Source organism: Salvia miltiorrhiza, chromosome 5, assembly GCF_028751815.1.
Source record: "Salvia miltiorrhiza cultivar Shanhuang (shh) chromosome 5, IMPLAD_Smil_shh, whole genome shotgun sequence".
NCBI classification, from domain to species: Eukaryota; Viridiplantae; Streptophyta; class Magnoliopsida; order Lamiales; family Lamiaceae; genus Salvia; species Salvia miltiorrhiza.
The window spans coordinates 15,258,370-15,284,630 of NC_080391.1; the positions used below are offsets into that span (position 1 = coordinate 15,258,370).

At 33.5% G+C, this 26,261-nt stretch overlaps 3 protein-coding genes across 3 annotated transcripts; 2 read left to right on the forward strand and 1 right to left on the reverse strand.

The window, feature by feature from the left end:
* Nucleotides 1–326: 326 nt before the first annotated feature.
* On the reverse strand, nt 327–3,780 carry LOC130986311 (ABC transporter G family member 21). Its single transcript, XM_057909688.1, has 5 exons — nt 3,369–3,780; nt 2,528–3,302; nt 1,468–1,662; nt 1,195–1,373; nt 327–1,111 (listed from the first exon to the last, which is right to left on the reverse strand). Exons 1-5 carry the CDS (start codon nt 3,504–3,506, stop codon nt 458–460), a joined length of 1,941 nt encoding a protein of 646 aa, XP_057765671.1. The 5' UTR covers nt 3,507–3,780; the 3' UTR covers nt 327–457.
* A 15,578-nt stretch (nt 3,781–19,358) lies between these two features.
* LOC130986312 (nudix hydrolase 1-like) lies at nt 19,359–20,214 on the forward strand. The gene is made up of 2 exons (XM_057909689.1): nt 19,359–19,676; nt 19,758–20,214. Exons 1-2 carry the CDS (start codon nt 19,541–19,543, stop codon nt 20,099–20,101), a joined length of 480 nt encoding a protein of 159 aa, XP_057765672.1. The 5' UTR covers nt 19,359–19,540; the 3' UTR covers nt 20,102–20,214.
* A 3,066-nt stretch (nt 20,215–23,280) lies between these two features.
* Nucleotides 23,281–24,929, forward strand: LOC131025563 (dirigent protein 22-like). Its single transcript, XM_057955360.1, has 2 exons — nt 23,281–23,357; nt 24,410–24,929. The coding sequence occupies exons 1-2, from the start codon at nt 23,281–23,283 to the stop codon at nt 24,927–24,929; spliced, it is 597 nt and encodes a 198-aa protein (XP_057811343.1).
* Nucleotides 24,930–26,261: the final 1,332 nt, after the last annotated feature.

Sequence of the window (26,261 nt, forward strand, 5' to 3'; positions counted from 1 at the left end):
CCATAACTTAACGCCATGGATATATGCTCATTCGGAGTAATGTTTCTGAAAATTAATTTGATAATTAATCTAGTGTATTCATTTTTATAAGACCAAGCCCATTTCTGGCTCTTCAGTTCGGGCCTACAATATTACGAAAGCAGGAAAGGCCCACAATAGGGACCCATTTTAATTGGAAAGTCTGCCAACAATATTTTACTAATTTTTTGTAGAGTTGAAATCTTGAACTAATCATAAAAACCTTAAATCAATGCTCTAAGACCCAATATATTACTGGGAAATCCCCAAAATTATTGCACATCATACGTACATATATACAAAGTATATTTAGAAGTTGTTTTGAATTTCAATTGAACAAAAAACATGTGACAAATTAACAATTAATGAAGTTATATCCCTGAATAAAAGTAATTAGTAATAAACTTAGATACATTTGTTGAGAGATCTCTAGTACTAGCTAGCGTTGGTGTCCCAACCTCAAAGCTACATAAGTCAAAACCCTGTACCCCACCAGCATGAGGACCAAAGCAGCCACATCAAGCGCCATGTTATGGATGTGAAGGTATTTTATGGCGGGAAAATCATAAGCCCTGCACGATCCCGACCCGAATCCGCACTCATAGACCTCGTTCTCCGAGTACTGCACTCCGACTAGGAGCCTGTAGCAGTACTGGGAGAAGGAGATGTACCTCAGCCAGTCGATAAACATTGGTATGTGCTGAATGTAGTATCCACTAACCAATAAAAACACGAGCATCAGCACCGAGGAGAGTGTGGTGGCTTGCTTGACATCCATCAACACCGCGCCTAGGGCTAGCCCGAGGCTCTGGGCCACGAGCACGTTGAGAAGGACGACGGCTAGGGTTAGGGCAAAAGTTAAGAGGGAGGGTTTTAGGCCACCCATCCAATATGTTATAGTCACAAATATGGTGGGGAGAACTAGCTCCATTGGTAGATCACCAACCATTCTCGCAATGTAGTAAGACGAGAGGCGGTACATGCCTGAGGATCGCTCTCTCACGATGATCGGCCTCTCTAGCGGGAACACGAATATCGCGTTGAACAAAGGGAAGAAACCCCAGAAAATTGAGAAGAAAAATAGCAATCCCACCTGTTTATCCAAACAAGCTTAATTTATTAGTTACAAGAATTAATGTATATATACATTAGTTGGTAGTTAATTTAGTTAGTTACCTGATCTTGAATGTGATTGGCGTCGGAGTGCCACCATAGAAGTCCAGATATGATTGAAACAGATATGACTTGGAACATTCTTAAACCGGAATATGATTCATGCTTTCTTTCTTTCAGTCCTCTGCTTAGCAAAACCTTAAACTGCAACCACCAATTATTGGTCCACTGATTGTCTGAACCTACATCACAAAATTCACACACAATATATATGTATATATTTACATATATTACACAACATGTTACTATATGCTTAATTTTAATTTATTTACTTACATCTTGATGATGATAATGATGATTTTCTGGAATTGTGTTGATCTTGTTGACGAATTTCTTCTTTGAGAAGAGGTTGCAAATTCTTTTTATATGAGTAAATGAGGAATTGTTTGGTTGACTGAAGATCATCGAGGTGGTGTTCTTGCTTTCCGTGATTTTCATCATCATCTTCATGTCTTGGATCTGGAGTGACACCTGCATCGATATAATTGAAAGTGGATTAATGCAAATTATTAGTATTTGTTTAATGATAATTACTGATTAGATTCATTTGTAATTACTCTTGTAATGGGGCCATTGTAAAGTGGAGTCCTGGCAATTATGAAATTGAAACTTTTGTATGGTCAAAAAGTTCACACATGTACAGGGATGGGACTTGTATAATTAAATCAAACAAATATTTTTTAGTTGGCCAAAAAGTAAAAGTTGTATTATTGTATAGCTAGCCTGGATAATGTAAATTTATGCGTCGTGGAAAAAAAATGAATGATTTCACAATGGCTTCATCTATATATAATTATCTTTGTCATTCTTATAGTGGTTTTTGGAGGTGGGTGTGGCCGTGGAAGCAACAGACTAGCTTTTCCCCTACGATTAAACAAAATAATGTATAGCACTAATTAGCCCACAAAAGTGACATGGCATGATATTGGAGAATATATATCATGTCAAATCAAGCATTTCGAAACTATACATAGAATCAAATTAAAGTTTAATTATTCTCTTGAGTCCAACCAAGAATATCACACGTAAATCTTAACCTTTTAAGGTCAGAAACAAATACTTATATACTAATATACATGGATCGAATAATGCATGTAATAATAGTTGTGTGTATTAATTATTCACATTGAAATACTATCATATAACTAGTCGGATGGACAACCTTGGGATTAATAAGGTCAACAATTACGTCATGCAAAATCGAATAGCTAGCAATATACGTACAATAACACGTACTTACTATATTTGGTCCAAAAAAAAAACACGTACTTACTATATAAACGTAGTAATTAAGTAGAAATTAATAAGATTAAAAGAAAAAATAAAAGTAAGTTACCATTAGCAAGGTCCAAGAGAAAATCAGCAGGATTGACGAAATTAAAGCCGGGCTCATATCCAATGGAAGCAAAATAATCCATGGCTGGAGCGGCGGCGCCGCTGTAAATGGGGCTCCCCTCCGACAGCACCACCAGCTTATGGAACATCCTGAAGAGCCTGGTGGACGGCTGGTGTATGGTGGTGACGACGGTCCTCCCGCCACGCGCGAGGCAGCGCAGCGTGGCGACGATCCGGTGCGCCGTGGTGGAGTCGAGGCCCGACGTGGGCTCGTCCAGCAGCAACAAGCTAGGGTTTACCAGCATCTCCTGCCCAATGCTGACCCTCTTCCTCTCCCCGCCCGATATCCCCCGCAGCAAGGGCCCCCCGATTATACTATTCCCGCACCTGGTGAGGCCCAGCTCCGCCGCCACCATCTCCGCCTGCTCCGCCTTCTCCCTCCGCGTGAGCGAGCTCGGCAGCTTCAGCAGGGCCGCATAGGTGAGCGTCTCCAGCACGGTGAGGTGCGGGTAGAGGGCGTCGTCCTGCGCCACGAAGCCTGTCCGGCGCTTCATGCCGCTGGACAACGCCTGGCCGTTGTAGGTGATGCTGCCCGTTATCTTCCCGGGCAGCCTCCCGCCGAGGGCCGTGAGGAGGGTGGTCTTGCCGCTGCCCGAGGGGCCGAGCATGGCCAGCAGCTCCCCGGGGCGGGCCGTGCCGCTCACGCCGCTCACTATGGTTCGGCTCATCCCCCCTTGCCTGCTCTCTATCTCTATCGAATACCACACGTCTTCGAACTGCTCAACATTTGTATTAGTTTTTATAATAAAATTTGATCGATGTAGGTTTCATTAATTACGTACCTTAAGAGTGACAGGATGCACCGAGAATCGGACGGGCTGAGGCGCCTGATCCTCGCCCTCGGGACAGGGGCTGACATTGGCATCGGCCAGATTGGTTGGTGACACTCCTAAATGGATGCTACTATTTTCTTGCATCATTTCGTGAGACTGGAAATGGAAGTGAAATGGGGGATTGCGGTATATATAAAGTAATTAATTAAAGGGGAAATGGATTGCATTCGTAAACTTCATTAATTAAGACTATAGCCAGCAAATGCCTTTTTCACCTTTTCTATTTATTACTAAAGTCTCATCATACACGTCACATGTCTACTGTGATATATAGGACGTGCTTCATATGAAAATCGATCTCTTTGTAGACCCACAACTAAAGATTAATCTAATCCGCGGCTTAGATTTCAATTTCATTTATCACACGAATAACATCACATTTTATCTGCCCACGCATCGTAATTTTCAAAAATCATGCACATGTTTTTGAGGCAGTAGTTATACAGAACTTATATATTTTATTAATTAAATTAATCGTAACATTAATGTGCATTTGTAGTTATACGTTGCGTGCATCAATGAAAATCAAACATGAACAGATGTATAAGACAAAAAAATGTAATAGCTAGCTAGGAAATCTAATATTCGATTGCTTTTTCGTCGAGGCTCATATATTGCTGGAGACAGACATGTGTTTGAGCTGGATTTTTTGAATAAGTTCTGCATAATAAGGTCCGTTAATTAACAATCATTCTCCTCCCCTTTACAACTAGCTTACATAATTGGAATGATTAAGTGTTATGTTGCCCCATTCTTTCTCCAATTATTTGAGGTTTTAACAAATACACTTTATAATTCTTCACAACAACGAAGCGCAACTTAATTGATAAGACGTTTCACCTTTAATCAATATATCCAAGTTTGAGTCATTTGTAGGGCTTTTTGTGTGTGTGTGGGTGAGAGAGAGAGTGTGTGTGTGTTTGTACATAGCTCTAAAGAAATTGCAAATGTGAATTTTGATCATACTCTAATTCTTTTACTGAGTTCATGTACCTCATCAAGATATTAATTATATATCAAATAAAATAATTATTGGGTACGTGTATTTAAAATAATGTTACCAAATAGGACATAATGACTATGCTAGTGTATTGTGTAAGTTAATTAATTCACTAGTACAACCATCCGTGCGATGCACGGCGAAATCGAAACTAAATGATATGTTTAATAAATAAATATAAATATTAAACAGAGACAATATAATAAATGCAAAATATGGTTTTAAAAAAATACTAATTACTCAATAAAATTCTGAATTTAAAAACGTACGGTTCAATTACGTATAAAGTGTAATGATAATTATAGTTATTAAATTATTTGAAAATGAAAATTAATATTACACATTATTATTGTAGAATTTGAACAAAGAGAAAGAAAATAAAATATTTTAAAATTTTAATAACCTATTTGTTTTAAATTTATATTTTATAATTTTTATACCATATTAAAGATCTTCTGGCAAACTTAAATCTAAGATGTACATTTAATATTTTTTTTTATAAATTAAATTTGACAATGTTTAGACAAGAATTAAAATTATAAAAAAAAGAAAAATATTGATGGGAGAAGAGAGAGAAAAAATGGAGGGAGAAAACTCCTCTTTTATATATTATATAGATTTGATTATTACTTTCAATTTCTGTAACGGTGAGCATATTATATATATACAAAATGACCTATCATATACCAAATTTAGGACGTTAGGTGCAATTTGGAAAAGTGAAAAGTAAAGTAAGAAACTGACATTATCACGGAAACAAGGGAGCAAGATGTAATTTTTCTTAAATCCTTTTACGTGGACAAGCATAAAAAGACCAAAAAAGATGCATGGACTACTATAATTGCTCTAAACAGTCATAACACTCGTCCACAATTGAGATGCCCTAGCCCACCTATTAATTTACACACAATAATGCAAAGAAAAAAGAATTCCAAAATTGCTACATTCATCCACTTGTTACAACTACAAATGCAGAATTTCAAGCAAAATAAATATATATGTCTCTCAAGACAAATGTTACATATGTACTTATATATGTTACTATATTCTTTGGGTTTGCGGATGTCCCACAATAATTATATTCTTTTTAAACCAAAAAGAAACTATTTTTTTCCGATAACATCATTAATAATTGGCACAAAGTAATTCTAACGAGATTTTTTTTAATAAAAATAATATTTCTTTTGAGTAGTATATCTGAAGTTGGTTTCGTCAAAAAAGTTTCAGAGTGTTGATACCAGTTTCTCGCCTTTATATGTGTCAAATTCTGATTCCGTGGGAAAAGGTAAGTGCTAAATATTGTAACGCGTAACTTATAAAGATAAATTGATGAAAGTGGTGTCACCATCAAATGAAAGTGTCTTTTTAATTTTGATTCTTAAATAAGTATATATTTATGTAGAGGTTGTTAATCATAAAAATGTTAGAGTAATGCATTATTTTAAAAATTTAATGAATTTATTGTCAAATTAGCATTAGAAAAAATAACAACTCCGTTTCTTTTAGAATATGAACTCAGTTGTCGTATTCATTCATTAAAATGATGCATCCGTCGTATATCTTTAGGATATAAAAACGGAGAATGATTGTTCGTTCTCATTTTTAAATCTCTTCCTAATATATATATATATATATATATATATATATATATATGGTTGAATTCCAGTACAAAATCATTAATTTAACATAAAAATTAAAAATATTGCACTTAATTTATATATAGAGTAACTGCGTTTTAATGTATAAATGAACTGCACTTTTGTGATAATAAATTGTCATGTAATTGTGCTCCCACAAAGGTGCATGCAAAATATATACGTTATAGGTCAGATGGAAATATTTTATAGATTAAGTGCAAAATATTTGTAGTTCGTACGTTAACATAAATTTTTATTTGATCCAATCTCTATATACATATATGCGCATGTGAATTAAAAAAAAATAAAACTATATCGGTCGTGTGTTAGTAAATATGAATAAGAAGAAAATAACAAATTAATAATATTCTATTTAGTGCTTAAACATTTTTACATAATAACCCTTCTACAATTAATTTCAGAGAAAAAAATATGATTATTAGTTAAAAAATAAAAATTATAAAAAAAAATTATGCCTTTTAATTAAATTAAATACTTTAGTGAATCGATTTTCATTTGGACCAAAACTATGATCGGGATCGAAAATGGCATCATTCTTGAAAGAAAATGGGAACATTTTGAGGTTGGTGATGTACGTGTACCAAAATAATCTTGTCAAGTAGATATACCTACCTCAACCTGCCAGGTAGATCTCAAGTTTATGAAAAAGTTTCACTCGTCTAATTAAATGCATGTTGGTGGAATAAAAATATATAAGAATCAAATTCCCGTATATTTTTATCCAATGTGTAGAATATTCAAAAGACCAATATTTACATGTGTGCATTTATTTATTATGGTAAAAAAACTGAAATGTTTTTAATCTATTTTTGTATATATGAAAGGTTATTGCTTTTCTCCAGAATATATATAATGATTTCTTAATAACATGAGTATCTTCGTTTTGCTTTAACTAATTTTAGTCTTAAGTGAATTACATCCCAACTTAACATATTTGTCAAGCTAACTTTATGTTTCATGGCCGAATCAATATTGACAAGTATTCAAATTGAGGCCAGCTTAAATGAATATAATGATGGCCAACTTACATTACTATGTCGAAAAAGTATATGGAATAGAGAGGAATTCAAATCACCAAAATTTAATCATATTATCATACATAATAAATTAATTAAAAATGTTCGTTAATATTGATTGATCATCCTAATAAGATATGCAATCATTTTCATATCTCGCTCGTGCTGGTTTAGTATAATATTTTCTGATTATCCAACTACGCCTTAATTATGATACCTAATCAGTCTAATCTGTCAAATTAATTTCATACACACACATCATTAGCTTTAGGATATAAAATGAACAAAAATATATAAGTAATACGTATGATTTATACCGAAGTAATTTAATTAAAGTCCGAAAAAGTTAACATGCCATAATCAAAATTAACTTCTCCTTAGGAGACGTTTACTTAGAAGGATTAACCTTGATAGATAAAAATAATAAAGTTAATCCTTTGTTTATTTTGTTGGATTGAAATTTTAAGCCCTTGATTATTTTTATCATTTAAGCTAGTTTTGCTTGATCATTCTTATCCCATCAAAAGGGTGGGATTAAAGTAATCCTACTCTTGAAGATAAAAATACTCAATCATCCATTTTATCAATCATGCAAATAAATGTTCCCTTAAAATGTGTTTGCTTTTTATCCTTCTAAATGGAGGGATAATATAATGAAGTATAAACTTATCATTTAGGGGACGTTTACTTTGCATGATTGATAAAATGGATGATTGAGTATTTTTATCCTCAAGAGTAGGATTACTCCAATCCCACACCGTTTTGATGGGATAAGAATCAAGCAAAACTAGCTTGGAGGATAAAAATAATCAAGGACCTTGGGATATCCCAAATAAGTTGCAATTCATGAAAATAAATAAGGGATTAACCTTACTATTTTTATCAATCAAGGCTTATCCACCAAAGTAAACACCCCCTTACAATGGGGACTACATTTGTTATATCTTATATGATTTGAAGGATAATATATTTATCTACTCCTTATAAGGTGGTATAAAATTATATCATCCTCTCTTACGTATAAAATTATCCCTTTTTCAATGGATAAGGGGCTGCCCGAAAAATTATACGACCTGCCTTAATTTTTTTTATACATCAAAGCAAATAAAGTATAAGGTGATAAATATAGCTTATCTTTCCCTTATACCTTAAACCAAACACACCTTAGAGTATACACATTCTCATTTTGTGCTTCTTTTTCTAATTATGGAAAAGAATTAATGCAAACATTACATTCTTAGTCCTTTTTATAAAGGCCACAAAATTTCACTTTATAATTTATGGTATTTATCCATGTTCATCCCTATATACTTTTTCATATTTTCTAGAATTAACTTTTTCATAATTTTGTTATCTGTTATTTGTCTTTTTCATATTTCCCCCCTTATCCCCCCCCCCCTCTCTTTCTGTGCATAAAATTCTCTGCCTTTTCACGTCCAGTTATTTCCATTATATGCTTTTGCCACATTTTCTTATTATGAGTAAATTAGGCACACATACATGAATTAATAGTAATTAATGTTTATAAGCCGCAGTTTAAGCTATATCTTTTAATTTAATTAGTTCCTATAGTTACCAACAATAATTAATTATATATACTCCTTCTGTCTAGGTCTATTAGAATTTACAAAATGATTAAGAAAAATCATTAAAAATGAAAATACATGTGCCCATATTTATTATTTTGATGAATTAAAATTATAGTCAATATCAAAACATAAAATAGGAATATATTAGTAAATGAGTGAAAAACATTACCTTTTGTTAAAACAAGCTTATATATTTAGAACATAAAAAAAAGCCTATATAATTAAGATGATAAGTGAGTACTATTTTATCTAGACACAGAAAATGAGGCTTGAGGAACAATAAATTTTCTTAAATCAAACTCCAAAAATATTATGTACTTATTTATTTAGTTATTTACTACTCCCAAGTCCCAACTGAATGAAACTAGAACCATCGGTGACACTATGGGGAGTGCAGAGTGTCGCCGCATGAAGACAAAACAACAAATTTACAAATTAAATGAAAATTGAGGGAAATGTCGTGACTCTTGGAGGTGAACCGCCCTTGAGGCAAGAGAAGGTCATTGCCATGTGGCACCCTTTCATTGAGTGCCGCTTAATTATATATATAATTTTAACTATTAATTTTTAATAGTTATTTGTGATATAAAAAAATTAAAAAATTGGGAAAAAAATTCTATATATAGACTTCAATTTTTTTTCATCAACACTAAATCATAAGCAATCTTTTCAATATCCTTATTTTATATCTCCTTTTCAATAGTTATGTATTTGTAATTTACTTTATGTATTTTTAATTTTATTTAAGTCTTGTAATTTTTTTTATGATCAAGTAAATTTTGATTTTTTTTTGCTCTATTTTTAAAAATTTTGAAAATATATTTAAAAATTATTATGACTAATATAAGAATAAAAAATATATATATATTTAGGTCATGAGAGTGTCACTAATGGAAGTAGATTTAAGATAAAGGTTGGATTGTGTATGTGAAAGAGAGAGAAATGAATATTTTAATTGAAAGTTGGGTTGGGGGAAAGGCACTGATGGAGATAGTCTGAGAAGTAGTGAAAAGCGCGCTACCATTTATTTTTAATTAATTTACTGATTAATTAATTATTGTATATGCAAAAGTTTTTTATTCAGCTAAGACAATTTTTTTGCACTAAAATAAAATAATCTTTCATGACAAGTTCAACGTTAATTAGGATTTTGTTTTTAAAATGTTTACCATATAAATAAGTTTCTTTTCGAATGCACTTTGAAAATGACCATTTTAATATAGAAAATATAAAATTTATTCATTAAAATAAAAAATTTAAAAATTAATCACTCTAAGAAACCAAAAAATTATCCACTAATTTTTTTGTTTTGAATTCGAGTTTTTGAACTCGAATTCATGATAAAATTGATAAGAACAAAAATATGCATCTACTAAAAATTGGCGAATTGAAGCAAATCTAACGAAGTTCAGTTGATAACAGCGCTGCTAGCCTGAAACAACCCTCATTTGGCAGGATTTGGGGTTATCTTGAAACTATTAGAGATCCGTTAAAGTTAGAGATCAACTTGAAGAGTTATAGTTCTATTATGATACAAATAAAGTTGTAGGATTCTCAATATTTTAGCCTATAAATACAAACATATATTCATTGTAAACACAAGCCAAGCTACGAGCTATTTACGCTCTACACTTTATGCACACGCAAATTCCCAAAGTTAATACAAAATCCTAAAGTTCTAAACCATATTCGTGTTCATTTAGTTTTCCATTGGTTCTGTTATTCTTAATTGTGAATTCTAACATTAAAACTTGAATTCACAATCAACATTAATTATAGTTGTGACTTCAAACTTTAAAACTCGAATTTACAACCAACGCTAGCTATTCAGTTGTGAATTCGAGTTTTAAAGCTTAAATTCACAACTAAAAATAGTGTTAGGCGTAAAGTCAAGGTTTAAAATTCGAATTCACAACTAACATTATTTCTAGTTGTGGATTCAAATTGTAGACCTTGAATTCACAACTAACATTAAGGGTTGTATACTGAAAGCAAGACTTTATGCTTGTATACATTGATTCCTTAGTTCACTGTGTTTCTTCTATCTAAAATATTGTTATTGCATAATCCTATTATAGTCCAATTTATCTCATACTATAGATTATATGGTGTGTTGTAGATCACAGAAGATCATATAATTGGAAAAAGTTGAGATATAAATTGAGTTCACAATCGAGGCAACTATGGACGAGTTGCTGGTTTAGATTGTAGCATAAATGGATAAATAGTTTGTCTTGGCTATTTATTTATGTTAGTACCTTCGTGTATTGAACAGGATCACAGTGAGATGAATTCTTATATTCTGACTAATTAAGAATCAAGATCTCAGCGACTTAAATAATCTTAACCTTAGTTGGATTAATCGGTGTAAATAATATATTGACTATTGCTTTGATTTATCATGGGTGAGAGTTCTCTTGAAGCTCAATATACTCGATACTTTGGGTGATAGCAATTATTATTTGACATGCGATTATATTGCAATAAGGAACCGTGTCCTGCTAGTAACAGGATGATAATATCCTCTCGAGGAACTTAATAAGTTTATCGTATTAAACCCTGCAGGTGGAATTAGTTCCGATACGATAATAAGTTTAAGTGGTAGCACTCGAGATGTCGTTTATAATTAAACGACTAATTAATTAATTAATTGATCGTCAGAGGAATTAATTAATTAATGGATATTGGATATCTTAAACACGGGGATTAATTAAGTCTAATACTAGCCCCGACTCACCTAAAGAATAAAGAGGTAATTCAGTATTAATTTTCTAGTGGAATAAATTAATACTTGTGTCTCGATTTTATTCTGGGCTGAATAGGAAAATCGAGCACTGGGAGGCCAAACTTTATTCAAGCTAGTAGATCCCCGCTTGGCCCAATAAAGGCTTCACTCCATATGGGGCGTCCGTCCATCTCTTTCTCACTTAAGCCTTTGGGCTTTGTTTTAGTTTAATTAGATGATGGGCTTATTATTTAGGGTTTTAATACCCAGTATAAATAATAGGTACAACCCTAATTCTAATTACTTGTGACATTACGTGAGATAAAAAAAAGAGAGAAATCTGTGAGAGCACAGAAAGTGAGAAGCGGCGCGAATCCCTAGGAAAAGGAGAGGACTTGAAGATCGTTGCCACCCAACGTCAAGTCTTGCCGTGGGAACAAGTTGGAAGATCAACACTGGAGTCGATCATTGCCGGATTTGCAAGTAAGATTCTATCCTCTTGCTTTAGGCACATGGTTTTTGTATGTATTCGTTTGATATCCGAAATGGATCACGGGCACGTGAATCATATGTCGAAATATGGTTCCTTCACATTATTTATAATTGTGAATTCAAGCTTTAAAACTCGAATTCACAATAAACTCTAATGATTCAACTGTGAATTAATCGAATTGGTTGTGAATTGAAAAATATTAACAACACAAACTCACCTCTACAATAATTGGCAACACGCAATCTCAAATATTTAATTAAATCCACATCAATTTCTCCATCACTTGTATTTTTTCTATCAAAATTAAATCAAGTTTTATTTTTTCTCCCAATTTTGACGTGTCTCGCATAAATTTACGAATTTCACATATCCAAAAGTTTGGTATAAGCCTTTTATTCTCTAATCACTTCTCAAATCACACCCCTTGTGCTCTCATCTTTCTCTTTGCTCTCATATTTATCTTTCTCATATTGTGCATAAATAAAACTCTTATATTCTTAAATATAAAATTTTTCTCTAAGTCGAAGTCGGTGTACAACGAAGAATTCGTGGGAGGATGGTGGATCGGGGAGGATGGTGGAGTGGGCACCGCAGGAGGCAGTGCTAGGCACACTGCGACAGCGTGCTTTGTGATGCACTGCAAGGGAGGAGTCGACAATGACGTTTCTCATCGTCTGTCGTCGTAGGGGAGAGAGAGAGAGGCAATTTAATTGTTAGAAGTAAATTTTTATTTTTGTATAAAAAATAATTATTTTATTTTAATAAAAAATTAAATTTTATTTTTTATCATAATAAAGTGGCCATTTTCATATGTTGCCTTTTCTTTTGGAATTGGGAATTTTAAATTTGTAATGGTAGGTTACGTGCGGAACCTTGAACGGTCATCACTCACTTTGACTCAACAAAATGCACTCAGGTGAAACTATTAAATTATTTGCACGCTCCTGCTTAATTAATTACTGGTTTTAAGTGTTGACTTATTACATAAATACTTAATTATTAAATCTTCCCTTCCTGTGATTATACGGTAATATATAATTATAGTTATAAGTTTTTTTTATTTTATTTTATTATAGTTATAAGTTATATATAGGGTTTGGATCAATCTATAATTTTTTTATTATAGTTATAAGTTATATATAGGGTTTGGATCAATTTTTTTTAACGTATAAATTATAAATTACCTACATTTAATTTATAAAGTAAATACAATTGTCCTATCAAATATATTTATTTTGGTGGTTTTGGGTTCAAATTACAAAAGGGACACAATTACTTGTACTCTAAATTTTAGCAATGTCGATATAAGTTTCAATCGATCATAATCTGATCTTCGCATACACTCAATACAACCAATTCATGTCACATTTTCATACTACAAATGTCAAAATTAAATATAATTAGGTCTGATCTTAACCAAAATTGGAGCTCATGCAGGCAGCAATTTTTTTGAAATGATGCATGCAACAAATCGAACAATCGTTACTGTACACGTGTAACATGTTATACACGACTAGCAGTTAGCAAATTGAATGTAACAACTAACAACGACCACAATATGATCAAAATACGTAGACGAAATTAAAAGTTGCTTTTCTATTTTAAAGTCAAATTAAAAGTTGTTTGAGCACTGAAGAAAACATGTGGGGGTGATTTAGTTTGGTAAAGATGCACGAAAATTAAATTATGAGCTACTATTGGTCGCAAAAGCCTTTTCTTTTCCACTTTAGTGTCCAAATTTCTTGATATTCTTACGCAATGTATAAATATTTTGGTGATTTATGATCATAATTCCTCGTCTTTTCCCTAAATTTCATCGACAATCTTTTCGTGCTGAATGAATGCATCCACATCCACTTATGCAAGTGGATAATTTTATTTGGGTTCGTGTTTTTGTCCAATGAAGGGAAAAATTAAAAAGAAGCCTTTCCTGATTGCGACTTTTTTCTCATGTTATTAGAGACAAGTTTATGACACTCGATTTAAAATGGAATAACTTTAAACCTATATAATTAACGTGATATATGTCAATTCAAATATGTAACAGAGTTTCCCATTACTGAATCATAGGCGATATTTTCATGGAAAAGCGAAGAGATTTATATAAGTAATTAGAAATAGTAATTAATTAATTAAGACTTAATTTCTTTGGGTCTACTCGTATTTAATTTGTTTTGATATCATGATATGAGATATGTTGCAATGTTTGAATTAATACAAGCAAAAATCATGCGGATCAAGTAAAAACAAAAGAGAGTTATGTTATATAAATAAAATTCACTTTAAAATGTCAAAGTCTGCAAATCAAAAAATGTAACGTGCATTTTATTTCTAAGTGTAATATACTCTGGAGTGTGAATTTTGACGCTGCTATTAAAAAAAGTGGGAGTTTATCCAATGCATAACCAACATAACATAGGGAAAGCGAATGTCGACGAGTCAAAAGATAGATAGATTTGTCGACAGATTTTAAAGATGATATATGTGTCTATTATAAAGTGATGGGAAAGAATGAATTTAAATTGAATAACACGTGGTAGGCAATGGGTTGATATAAATAGCTGGCCATTGCGCTCTGTGGCTTCTTAAAGATCCTGAATTAATACTACCCACAACTTTTTTTCACATTTTTTTATTTTTGGGGTCCATTAATTTCACAATTTATAAAAGTGGATGTCGATTTGATGCATACCGCAATGTGTCACATTATTCCACAAGAAAAGCCACATATTATTCACAAAATGCATGCACTGCCAGCTTTTGCTTATTATTATAATAATAATAAAATATAGTTTCGTCATAAAAAATTAGAAACATTAATAAAAATAATAATAACAATAACAATAACAATAAATCGTCTTAAATATTTCGTTCAATTAATAGTATCCTTAAAGTTTTCACTATATCACGTTTAATTAGATCCAAATTATGATATGCTAAACGAAAGAAAAGATAGAATAAAAAGCATAAAAATTCAAAGGTAATTTATGATATTCCTACATTTCAATATAAATAGTTTTCTGTCTACAAAACCTTTATTTATGTTCATATCATTGATGTCATCAACTAAAAAAAAGGCAATGATATTTTGACGCTGTTTTACAGCGGTATAGTGTCACGGGTTTCTTTTTCATATGCTTAATAGTAGTTAATTAATAGCGGAGTAATATTTATTTCGCATTATGATAAGATTAATTAGCTTTAAATATTTATATACTTGACGATAATAGAGTTGTACGGAAACAACAACCTGTAAAGGTATGATTGGCAAACTGGCGATGCAGGAAAAATCTGTCACGCTAGAAATAAATAAATTCATGCTTGTTTGACTTCAGATATAAGTGCACCATGGTACTCTATATCACGTGTTTGATTGATAATAATATGTAGTTGTGATAATTGTGATTACTATTGACTAAAGAAAAACATAAAGAAGAAGATGGTTTACTTATACCAAATCTACCCCTTGGATAAATTATCGGATAATGCCAATGTAACACCCTAAAATCTAAATAACTAAAATAATATGTTTCTTTAAATCCTCAAGTTAACGGAAAAATAATTGAATCAAAATACGACTTTGTTTTAATCGATCTAAACACCAAGTCAACAAAATTGGTTGAGTTTCAGAAAATCGTCTACCAAACCTTAAATGATCAAATACTTCTACGTCAAGTTCATTATTCACCAATAAAGTTAAACCAACTACGTACCAAAAACCTTCATGAAACAAAGCAAGCTTAACCTCAAAATGACTCAAAGAAATTTAACGAATTTAAAGTTTAACGTCCAAAGCGGAACCAAAAGTATATATGAAATCAACTTCATCACACCCATTCCGCCACGCCACTCCAAAATCACTGACTTGAAAATATTATAATGAAAGAGGGTGAGCACAAAAAACGTACTCAGTGGTGGGAAACAATAAGGGAATATGATTTATCGATCCAAACGTGTATTAAATTGTGGAAAACGATACTCATTCGCAACCTGCCTCACCATCACAGCATAAATAACACACCTTACCTCACCGGCAAATAATCCAGCCATACAAGCATGGAACGATTCTCAACATTGCCACACAGGCAAATAATCCAACCACGCAGGCATGGAACCATTCACAATATTGCCACACATGCAAATAATCCAGCCACACAGGCATGGAACTATTCTCAATATTGCCATACAGGTAAATAATTCAGCCACCCAAGCATGGAATCATTCTAAACATTGCCACACAGACAAATAATCCAGCCACCCAAGCATGGAACCAATCACAACATTGCCACACAAGCAAATAATTCAGCCACACAGACATGAAACCATTCTCACATTGCCACTCAGACAAATAATCCAACCACGCAGGCATAGAACCATTCTCAACATTGCCACACAGGCAAATAATCTAGCCACTCAGGCATGGAACTATTCACAATATTGCCACACAAGCAAATAATCCAGCCACACAGGCATGGAACCATTCTCAATATTGCCACACAGACAAATAATCCAGCCACCCAAGCATGGAATCATTCAAAACATTGCCACACAGACATGAAACCATTCTCAACATTGCCACACAGACAAATAATCCAACCACACAAGCATGGAACCAATCTCAACATTGCCACACAGGCAAATAATCCGACCACCCAAGCATGGAATCATTCAAAACATTGCCACATAGGCAAATAATCCAGCCACCCAATCATGGAACCATTCACAACATTGCCACACAAGCAAATAATTCAGCCACACAGGTATGAAACTATTCTCAACATTGCCACACCGACAAATAATCCAACCACACATGCATGGAATAATAATAATCGATTGGCTCAACTGTGCACAAGACCCTGTTATACTCGTCGTCCACAAATCAGTGACTCACCGTCATGCTGCCATAAGCACCAATACGCATACTCACCGTATGCAATCAAACTCGTATCTCAACCAGAATATACACGTTGAATTTATAGAAAATATTTCGTAAATAATTTTAATTCACGTGGAAATTGAAAACACATTTATTGAGTTAGAAGAAAATTCACCCACCTCAAAATCAAACACATCAAAAAAAACTCAATCAATTCTCAAACAAGGGTCCTTATTGCGCCGCACCTAATTAAATAAATACAATTATTTTATAAGGGTCTGGGTAAAAACTTAAATTATCAGATATTAAACAAAATTATAAATTCTATAAATTCATTATTTGTCCCGAGACTAAACTGTGATACACCAATTAACTATCTAAGGAGTTCTTCTATACAAAAACAATCGATATGATGCTACATTATAAAGAAAATTTTGACATCAGTAGGTCTTTTCCTACGTAACTATATTTAATTAACATAGTTGGGAAACAAAATAAATGGATCCATGATAGAGAGCATATACGAAGCAATATGTCATTAACTTAAAATTCCAAAACTAAATTTAATGTACTCCAAAGCTGAATTTTAAATAAATAAATAAAACATTAATACAAATTCCCTCATTCTTAGATCACTATAAGAAAAAATAAGTCCACTAAGTTATTAATTTTCATTAGCTCACGTAACCTTCAAAAAACAAACAAGCTAATTAAAAATACATCCCCCCAATTATAAACTCATTAAGAAAATTCTAGATGTTCCATAATATAAACTAATTATAATTAAAAGACATAAGACTAACAACCAATTTTTTAACTAGATCAAAATAAAGAGACCATTCGGTCAATTATAAAATTGAGTGGCCACAATCCAATTCTACCCAAAACTAATACTACTACTTTAAAGGACAAACATATTAAATCAACTCTTTTTATTATTATTATTATTATTATTATTCCTCCAACATCTCGTTTCTCTCTCTCTCTCATACTTGAAGCAAAATAATAGTTTGTACTCATCCCTCCACAGATAACATTAGAACAGAAAACTAAAATCTTTCACATAGCCAATCAGTATCTATCGTTAACCTTGTGAGTCCGAAGATAAAATAAATAAGCGCCTAAGAAGAATTTGATTTGTATTTTAAAAAGAATCAAAACATGATGACACTTTTGAGTTGCTATCTGCCTACTTCCATCAAATTCGTAGAAATAAAAAATTGAGAAAAGTCAATGCTATCGTATTGAAAATAACTGAAAGATTACCAGAAGTAATACGATTTGAGGAGAGGAAACTTGCAGTCAAACCAAAACTTGAAGACTTCGCCAACAAGTATTTTTCTTTTTTTGAAAATTTTGTGAATACTCTCGAAGAGAAGCGCAGAACGTGTATATATATATAATTATGTAAATGGTATATAGTTATAACCCTAATAGAATCCTACTCCTCTAACTATGCTAAATGAAATAACCTGAATTTCATTTATTATCAGTTATCACAAATACAACACAAAATTGGGATTTATCACGAAATCACCTGCATCTATCTTTCTTGATACTCCCTCCATCCCATTAAGCATGGCTCTCTATTTGTGGGCACGATAATTAAAAAATAGAGTGATTAAAGGATAAAAGTGATAGACAGTGGTAGAGTCTATAACTTTTCAGGAGAGAATAATTTTCTTTTTTAAAAGTGACCATTATTAATGGAACAGTCACAAAATAAAAATAAGTCATTACTAATGAGACGGAGGGAGTACTAAGTATAAAAAAAAGTTGGTCATTTCTCCAAATGAACACACTTTTAAAGTACTAGCATAGCAGAAAGAGTGTATGTTGTACGTGTAATTAATGTTATTTTATTTGATAATTAAAAAATCTGTTAATTCATTATTTTTATTAGATAATTTATTGAATGAATATATTTATTTATAAGCCTTATCAATAGCTATAGATATATATCACATATATTTAGTGTAATATCTAATGAATTAATATATTCTTATAAATATATTATATGTAAAATTGGGGTGGGCTACCGTGGGAGCACATCTTAAAATAAGAAATAAGAGCAATTTTTAATGTATGAATTTTATGTAGAATACGTAAGAATTCGTTGTATAAAGGTATGAATTGTGAAAAATAATTTTTTGCTACTTTCGAGATTCGAACTCAGGACCATAAATTCATCAAACAGGATTACAAATCAGCCGTAGATCTTGATGATCTAAGGACTGAAAATGATTCTTATTTTATATCTTAATAAATGCTCTTATTTTAGCCCTTCACTGTAAAATAACTTTAAATTAAAATATATAATAGGAATAAAATAGACAATCCACATGTTGTGGCTGTTGTGACTAAGGCTTTATATATAGAATTTCACACCTAAACACGTAAATAAATACCATCGATTATTCCGAAATTATCGAGTTCTCTAGGACTGATTATCTAAATCTAGGACAATTGTGACTCTTTATATAGTCGTCGGTCGTTTAATTCTAACTTCACATATAACGACACCTATTTAGAAATACTAGTACTAGTAGATAAAATCAAAAAAAGATGTAGACGAATGATTTTGGGACAGGTGTTTAGGTGGGAAGTAACTTCAAGTTACTATTACTTGCTTAGGCCCAAAGATTCTACAAACGACGGCGGGAAATAAACTAATATTTGGCGGGAGTGGTTGCGCACTTTATTGAAACAAAACATTACGAATTCCACTACTCCTAAATTTCTTTGTTTTGCAGAAAATAGGGCGATGGAAGACGAGGCGACGAGGCCTAAAGTGGCGGTGGTGGTGTTTCTGCTGAAAGATAGAAAGGTCCTCTTAGGGCGGCGCCGCTCTTCCGTCGGCCGCGACACCTTCCCTTTGCCCGGCGGCCACCTTGAGTTCGGTCAGCCTCTTAATTAATTTCATCTTTTCCTACCATTACATCGAAATTCCTCAACTTAATTAATTAATAAAATTTTCCTAGGGGAAAGCTTCGCGGGATGTGCGGCGAGAGAGGTGAAGGAGGAGACGGGACTAGACATAGAAAAGATCGAATTCCTAACGGCGACCAACAACGTCGTAACCGAGGTTCACAAACCTCTGCACATCGTGGCGATAATGATGCGGGCGGTTCTGGCCGATCCGGATCAGACCCCGCAGAATCTGGAGCCGGAGAAGTGCGAGGGCTGGGATTGGTACGATTGGAACGATCTGCCGCGGCCGCTGTTCGGGCCGTTGGAAGCCATGGCTCGCGGCGGATTTGATCCCTTTTCCCGCCAATTTTCAGAAACGTCAGCTTACTGTATTGATTTTTCAGCCGGAATTTAGGGCACATGATATTTTGGTTTGTAAGAATGACTATTTTTTTTGAGAGGTGTAAGAATGACTATTTGAGAAGTCTTTATTGCATAGAATTTGAACTTGGAGTTTCATTGCTGCTATTTCCTTTTGTTTTTTGTTATACCACGGATTTCTTATTTATCTTGATACATTTTTGTTACATTATTCTTCGTTACAATGGAAGGAGTAACTAAATTAACAAAATCAATTAAGAATTTTTTAGAAATTCAAAGGGTTAATTGCACCAAATATCACTAAATTTGCCCGAATTCCATTTTATCCATAATTTTAAAAAAAATTATTTTTTTTAATCACAGATTGAATTAATTGTTCATTTTTCCCACGATTCTTTCCCCCCTCAAATCAGAGTTGACGTGGCGCTGATGTAGCTCGCTGGCACACGCCACACATGTTATGCTTCGGCGATTGAAAAAGTTGCTTTTTTTATTGCACCAAATATCACGAACTTTGCCCAAATTTCATTTTTTCCATAATTTTTTTTATATTTTTTATTCTTCACTCCGGCGATTGGTGGTTTGCAATGATTTGTGGGGACAATCTGGTTCTGTATTTTCAAGCTTGGGGGCGGAGGACGATGGGGCTTTGGCGATTTCAGCCGTCGGTGGCGAATTTGGCCGTCCCACAGCGGGTGGGTGGTGACGAGAATGAAGACCAATGGCTGGCGGCGTGAGGGAAGACACAGGATTGAAGGCGCGATGGAAGACAGGCGGCGGTGGGTGCCGACAGCCCACAACACCCCACAGGCGAGATGGGTGGCAGCCGACGAGATGGATGACGGCAAGATTGAGATGGAGGAGAAGAAGACAGCCGATTTTTGTTGAAGAAGAAGACAATAAATTCTTAGAGATTGTTTTTGTCTAATTCAAGTGATATAAGGGCTTTTTTGTGTGATTTTGTTATTTGAGTAATTTTAAATTAATATATATTCCACATCAATGTTATGTGTAAATTAAATCCACATCAACGCCACGTCAACTTTCCAATCACAGAAGCTAAAAATCGTGGGAAAAATGAACTACTAATTCAATCTGTAATAAAAAGAATGATTTTTTAAAAAAATTATGAGAAAAATGGTATTCGGACAAAGTTGATGATATTTGATGCAATTAACCCAAATTCAAACTTTGTATTGCATTATACATACCAAATCCATTATTTTAAAAATGTGTTTGTTCCACTTGACCCTCTCAAATGTATTTATAAAAGGCTCATTTAACCATATAGTACTTCTATACCTTTGGTTTGAATGACAAGACATAATTGATAAAATAATACATCTTAATCAAGTGTTTGATTTGGATAATTGGACTAGTAATTGATAATTCGGTCCGTATTTAATTATTCAAATAAATTACTCTCTCCGTCCGATTACAATTTACAAATATTCCATTTTCCATAATTAGATATCCCATTATAAGTATTTCTTTTTTGACAATATATTCTCTCTATATACAATATTTAAATAATTTTCACCAACCCATTTTATTTACTTTCTACACATTTCTTAATCTTCGTATCAAAAGTAATGGAACATAGAGAGTATTATTTATCACTCAAAATTGAGTGAATTATTTAATCACTCTTTCAATCTCATCAATCTTATTAAGTTTATATATGAGTAAAATTTTGAAGTAGCCAAAATGAAGCATAAAACACAATTTATAGCCACACATTGAAAAAACACAAATTTTGGCCATTTTTATTGATTTGGACGTTTTTACCCTTAATGAGGCGGACTGGGTAGGATCAGGCACGCGAGTCGCGTGCTGGGTCGAGTTAGGCACTTATGGCACTATTAGTGCCATAAGTGCCAAGATTTTACTTTGATTTTATTTTGGATGTCATAAGTGCCAACGGAAATCCAAAATAAAACCAAGTAAAATAGTCATTTTGGCACTTATGGCACTAATAGTGCCATAAGTGCCAACGGAAATTCAAAATAAAACTACGTAAAATGGTCATTTGGGCACTTATGGCACTAATAGTGTCATACGTGCAGCACAAATACAGAAACAACAACAATAACATCATTTAAACCCTAAATAGAACATCTAAACCCTAAATGGATAATCTAAACCCTAAATGGAACATCTAAACCCCAAATGGATAATCTAAACCCTAAATGAAATATCTAAACCCTAGGGGGAAGTGTGCACTTATGGCACTTATGGCACTAATAGTGCCATAAGTGCCATACGTGCAGCACACAGATCAGATCAGATCTGCCATGGCTGAAATCGAAGGAGGCGAATATCAGATCTGCCGATGGAGGAGGCGGCGCAACGATCAGATCAGATCCACCGCCGCCTCATCAGACCAGATCTGCCGCCGCCGCCTCATCCTCCGACGAATTCTGCCCAGGCGGCGCGCTGGAGAGAGAGAGGGAGATGAGAAAGAGAGAGGAGAGAGCGGCAGCCGCTGGAGAGAGAGAGGAAGGATCTCCTCCACCACCGCCGCGAGAGCTCCGACGAATTCTTCAAGCTCGGCGCCGCTGCCGCGCAGCCGCTGGAGAGAGAGAGAGAGAGAGGAGCCGCTGGAGCAGAGAGAGGAGCCGCTGGAGAGAGAGAGAGAGAGGGAGATGAGAAAGAGAGAGGAAAGAGAGAGAAGGGTAGAATAGTCATGACATACAAAAAATGGCCAAAATTTATGTTTTTTCAAATGGTGGACAAAATTTGATGTTGTATGTTGAATAGGGCCATTCGGCCCCTATTGTTTCTTTATACTCCCTCCGTCCCGGCCAAGACGCTACATTTACCTTTCGGCACGGGATTTAAGGAGTTGTAGATTAATGTTTTAAGTGTGTAATAATAAAGTGATAAAGTAGGAGAGAGAAAGTGATAAAATAAGAAAAATAAGGTAATAAAGTGATAAAGTAGGAGAGAGAAAGTGATAAAGTAAGAAAGAGAAGATAATAAAGTGATAAAGTAGGAGAGAGAATGTAATAAAGAAATACTTAATTAGTGTTAATTAAGTGTTTAAAATTCCTTATTTTTGCCAAATATAGAAATGTAGCATCTTCGTTGGGACGACCCAAAAAGGAATATGTAGCATCTTGGGCGGGACGGAGGGAGTATATACTATCCATCAAACTGAACGCCTATAATTGTACCTTTTCTTTAATTGGGCTGGTCTAGCCAGGCCCATAAATGAATATGAGCTTAACGGGCCGGACTTACGCTTCCGTGATCTCCGAATTACATGTGAGATCAACTCTGAACCGAAAGTATGTGAAGTAAAAATTAAGAGATTTTCTACTCAATTTTGGTATTATGTTGCATCTCATTTTCCTATTTTTAGGAAAGATTAAATGCTGATAATACACAGAAGTATATATTTAAATTTCAATTTTTAGCTAATACTCCCTCCATTCCCACAAATCTTGATGCATTTTTAAATTTAGTAACAATTAGCTAAAAAATAAGGATTCTTAATTATACTTAATTATCACTTTTCTACTTTATCATTTTTCCATAATATACATATATACATACTTAAAACACTAATCTACAACTCCTTAATTCCCGTGCCGAAAACAAATGCATCAAGATTCGTGGGACAGAGCGAGTACTATTTTCTTAATCGATAAATACATGAATTTTTGTTTTTTTTTTTAAATTTAACCCGATTAAAATTCCGACCAAACTTAATCTTATACTTGGAAGTCGGAAATTAACTACCTGGCAATTCAATAGGATTAAGCGTTACCAAAGATCTAATTCGAGCCAAATTCTAAAAATTAAAAAATTCATGTTCTTTTTACAAATTAAAAAGAAAGAACAGAATTTGGATATCCTACAATTAACACTTTAAAAAATTATTTTTAACTAAACTAAATGTACCAATCAAAATAAATCCATGCCGTTGTCCCAAAATTATGCACACACATTTAATTGTATGAATAACGTACAAAGTTTGGTAATATAACACATGCACTTGTCACTTGTGAGCAAAATCCAGCTAAATATTTGACCAAGATTCGAACATAAATTAATCTGCTAAACAAGTCCGATTGCCGAACATCTTACAGGTAATACCCTTATATTAATTAATTCTGCTTATAAATTTTATTAAATCGAATGTTTGTATGTAGGCTGCAGCCTGCAGGCAACATTAATTCAACATCTTTGAATCTTTCTAAGCCCATGCCTAAATCCTCCTCTATATATAACTCCCAAACTCCACAACATATTACGTATTAATATATATAAAAATTAACCTACGCTAGAGAGATGGATAAAATTTGCAAAATTCTAATATTTTCTTCATTGGTGATAGCAAGCACACACGCTATATCGAGTACGCAAAAGAGGCAGAAAAGTGGTTCAGAAACGTGTCTCAACGCAAAGAAAAATTCGTAAAACTCCGTTTGTATATCCAAGACGCCTTAGGCGGGCCCAACGCCACCATTTGGGAGGTGGCGCGGGCCGAGGTCACTGCCGCCTCACCAACTTCATTCGGCCAAGTTAGGGTTTTCGATGACTTGGTAACGGCTGAGCCCGACCGGAATTCGGCCAAACTGGGCCGGGCTCAGGGGCTTATCACATCCGCAGGCTTCCACGAATCGGCTTTCGCAATGAACCTTAATTTGGTGTTCATGGCAGGCCCCTATAATGGCAGCACCCTCTCTATCGCCGGCCGGAATCCTATTCACAGGCTTAACCGGGAGCTGCCGGTTGTCGGTGGCACCGGAGTTTTTCGGATGGCTCGAGGATTTTCCATTTCCAACACTTATTCGTATGATCCTCTCCAGAATTATGGGGTTTTGGAGTACGTGCTTTATGTTTCTTACGTCTAGACATTTTTTTAACTTGGTTTCTTGCATTTGGATTTTATGTAACAGTGTGATTTAATTCAGTATTTCTGAATTTCAGTGTAATATCACATTTAATTAATTTTTTTTTTCATTATTTGTGGGATTTTGATTTTTTGGTATGTATGTTCATTCAATGTACCCTTATATTTTATACTACGTGAACGTGTGCAATTGTTATGGACCTATGGTTATGTATGAGGAAATAATACAAATACTTGTTTCGTGCATAAAAAATAATTCTGGATAAAAATAATTAAAGATCTCACCTAAAAAAATATTGTTAATAATAACTGTTTTATGAGTGGAGAAAGAAGTTAATCATGTGATGAGTATTGTCCATAAATAAAAAATGACTAATTTTTATAAACGTTCAAAATATTAGAAATAAACTATTGTTTGTGAACGGAAGAAATATACTATATCTTTGCATGCATGCGTTTTGAGTCTGTTGATATTTTAAACATTTTTTGTGCTTTATCAATTGTTTTCCTTGTTCTATGTTTCAAAGTAACACAATTTCCAAGGGGACACCAAGCGGTGCGAACTCCTGTTTATGAATAATGAGATCCAAGGTTCAAACTCATCGCTCCCCCTCCCCCTTCCAAAAGTGTCAAAAAAAAAATGTTTCAAAGTAACACTATGATTTAAAGATTTCATTAATGTTTTTCTACGTACGTAAGTGGCCGGGTTAGGCTAGCTGAACATAATTATTAGAATGTGAAGATGTTGGAGATCTAGTCTAATAGCTTCGCGGACTTCCATGATTATAGTTATTTATTGACTAATAGTTGATAGAATATAATAATCACCTATTAAGTATATATTAATTATTAATAAAAAATTAATTAATCTTCTGCATTAAGATTAATTTAAGTGCTCCATACCAGGTATACATCCGCACGTGGGGGAGATCCTTCCTAAATCTAATACCACTTTATCCAGCTTAATTTATATATAGATTCCATGAGACATGAAGTCTACGCATTTAATCGAATACCATAATGCTAAACAAGTTTTGGAGTTTATCATGAGTTCTTTTGCTGCAATCGGCTACCACTTTTCTTAAATATTAAATTTAATTCTATTTGATCTCGATAATAGATATATACTTGAAACCATTACACGAATGACGAATATATATCAAACTAGTTGGGCCTTTTCAACAGGCCCATTGATGCCAAAACAGCACATGGGCCGGCTTATCTGTTAGGAATCTATGCGCTTTCCTTTCTCACACAATTAACTATTAATCATAGAAAAGAAAAACCAAAGTTTTTGCAAACATCGCTTACGTTTTAGTATTCTATTTATAAT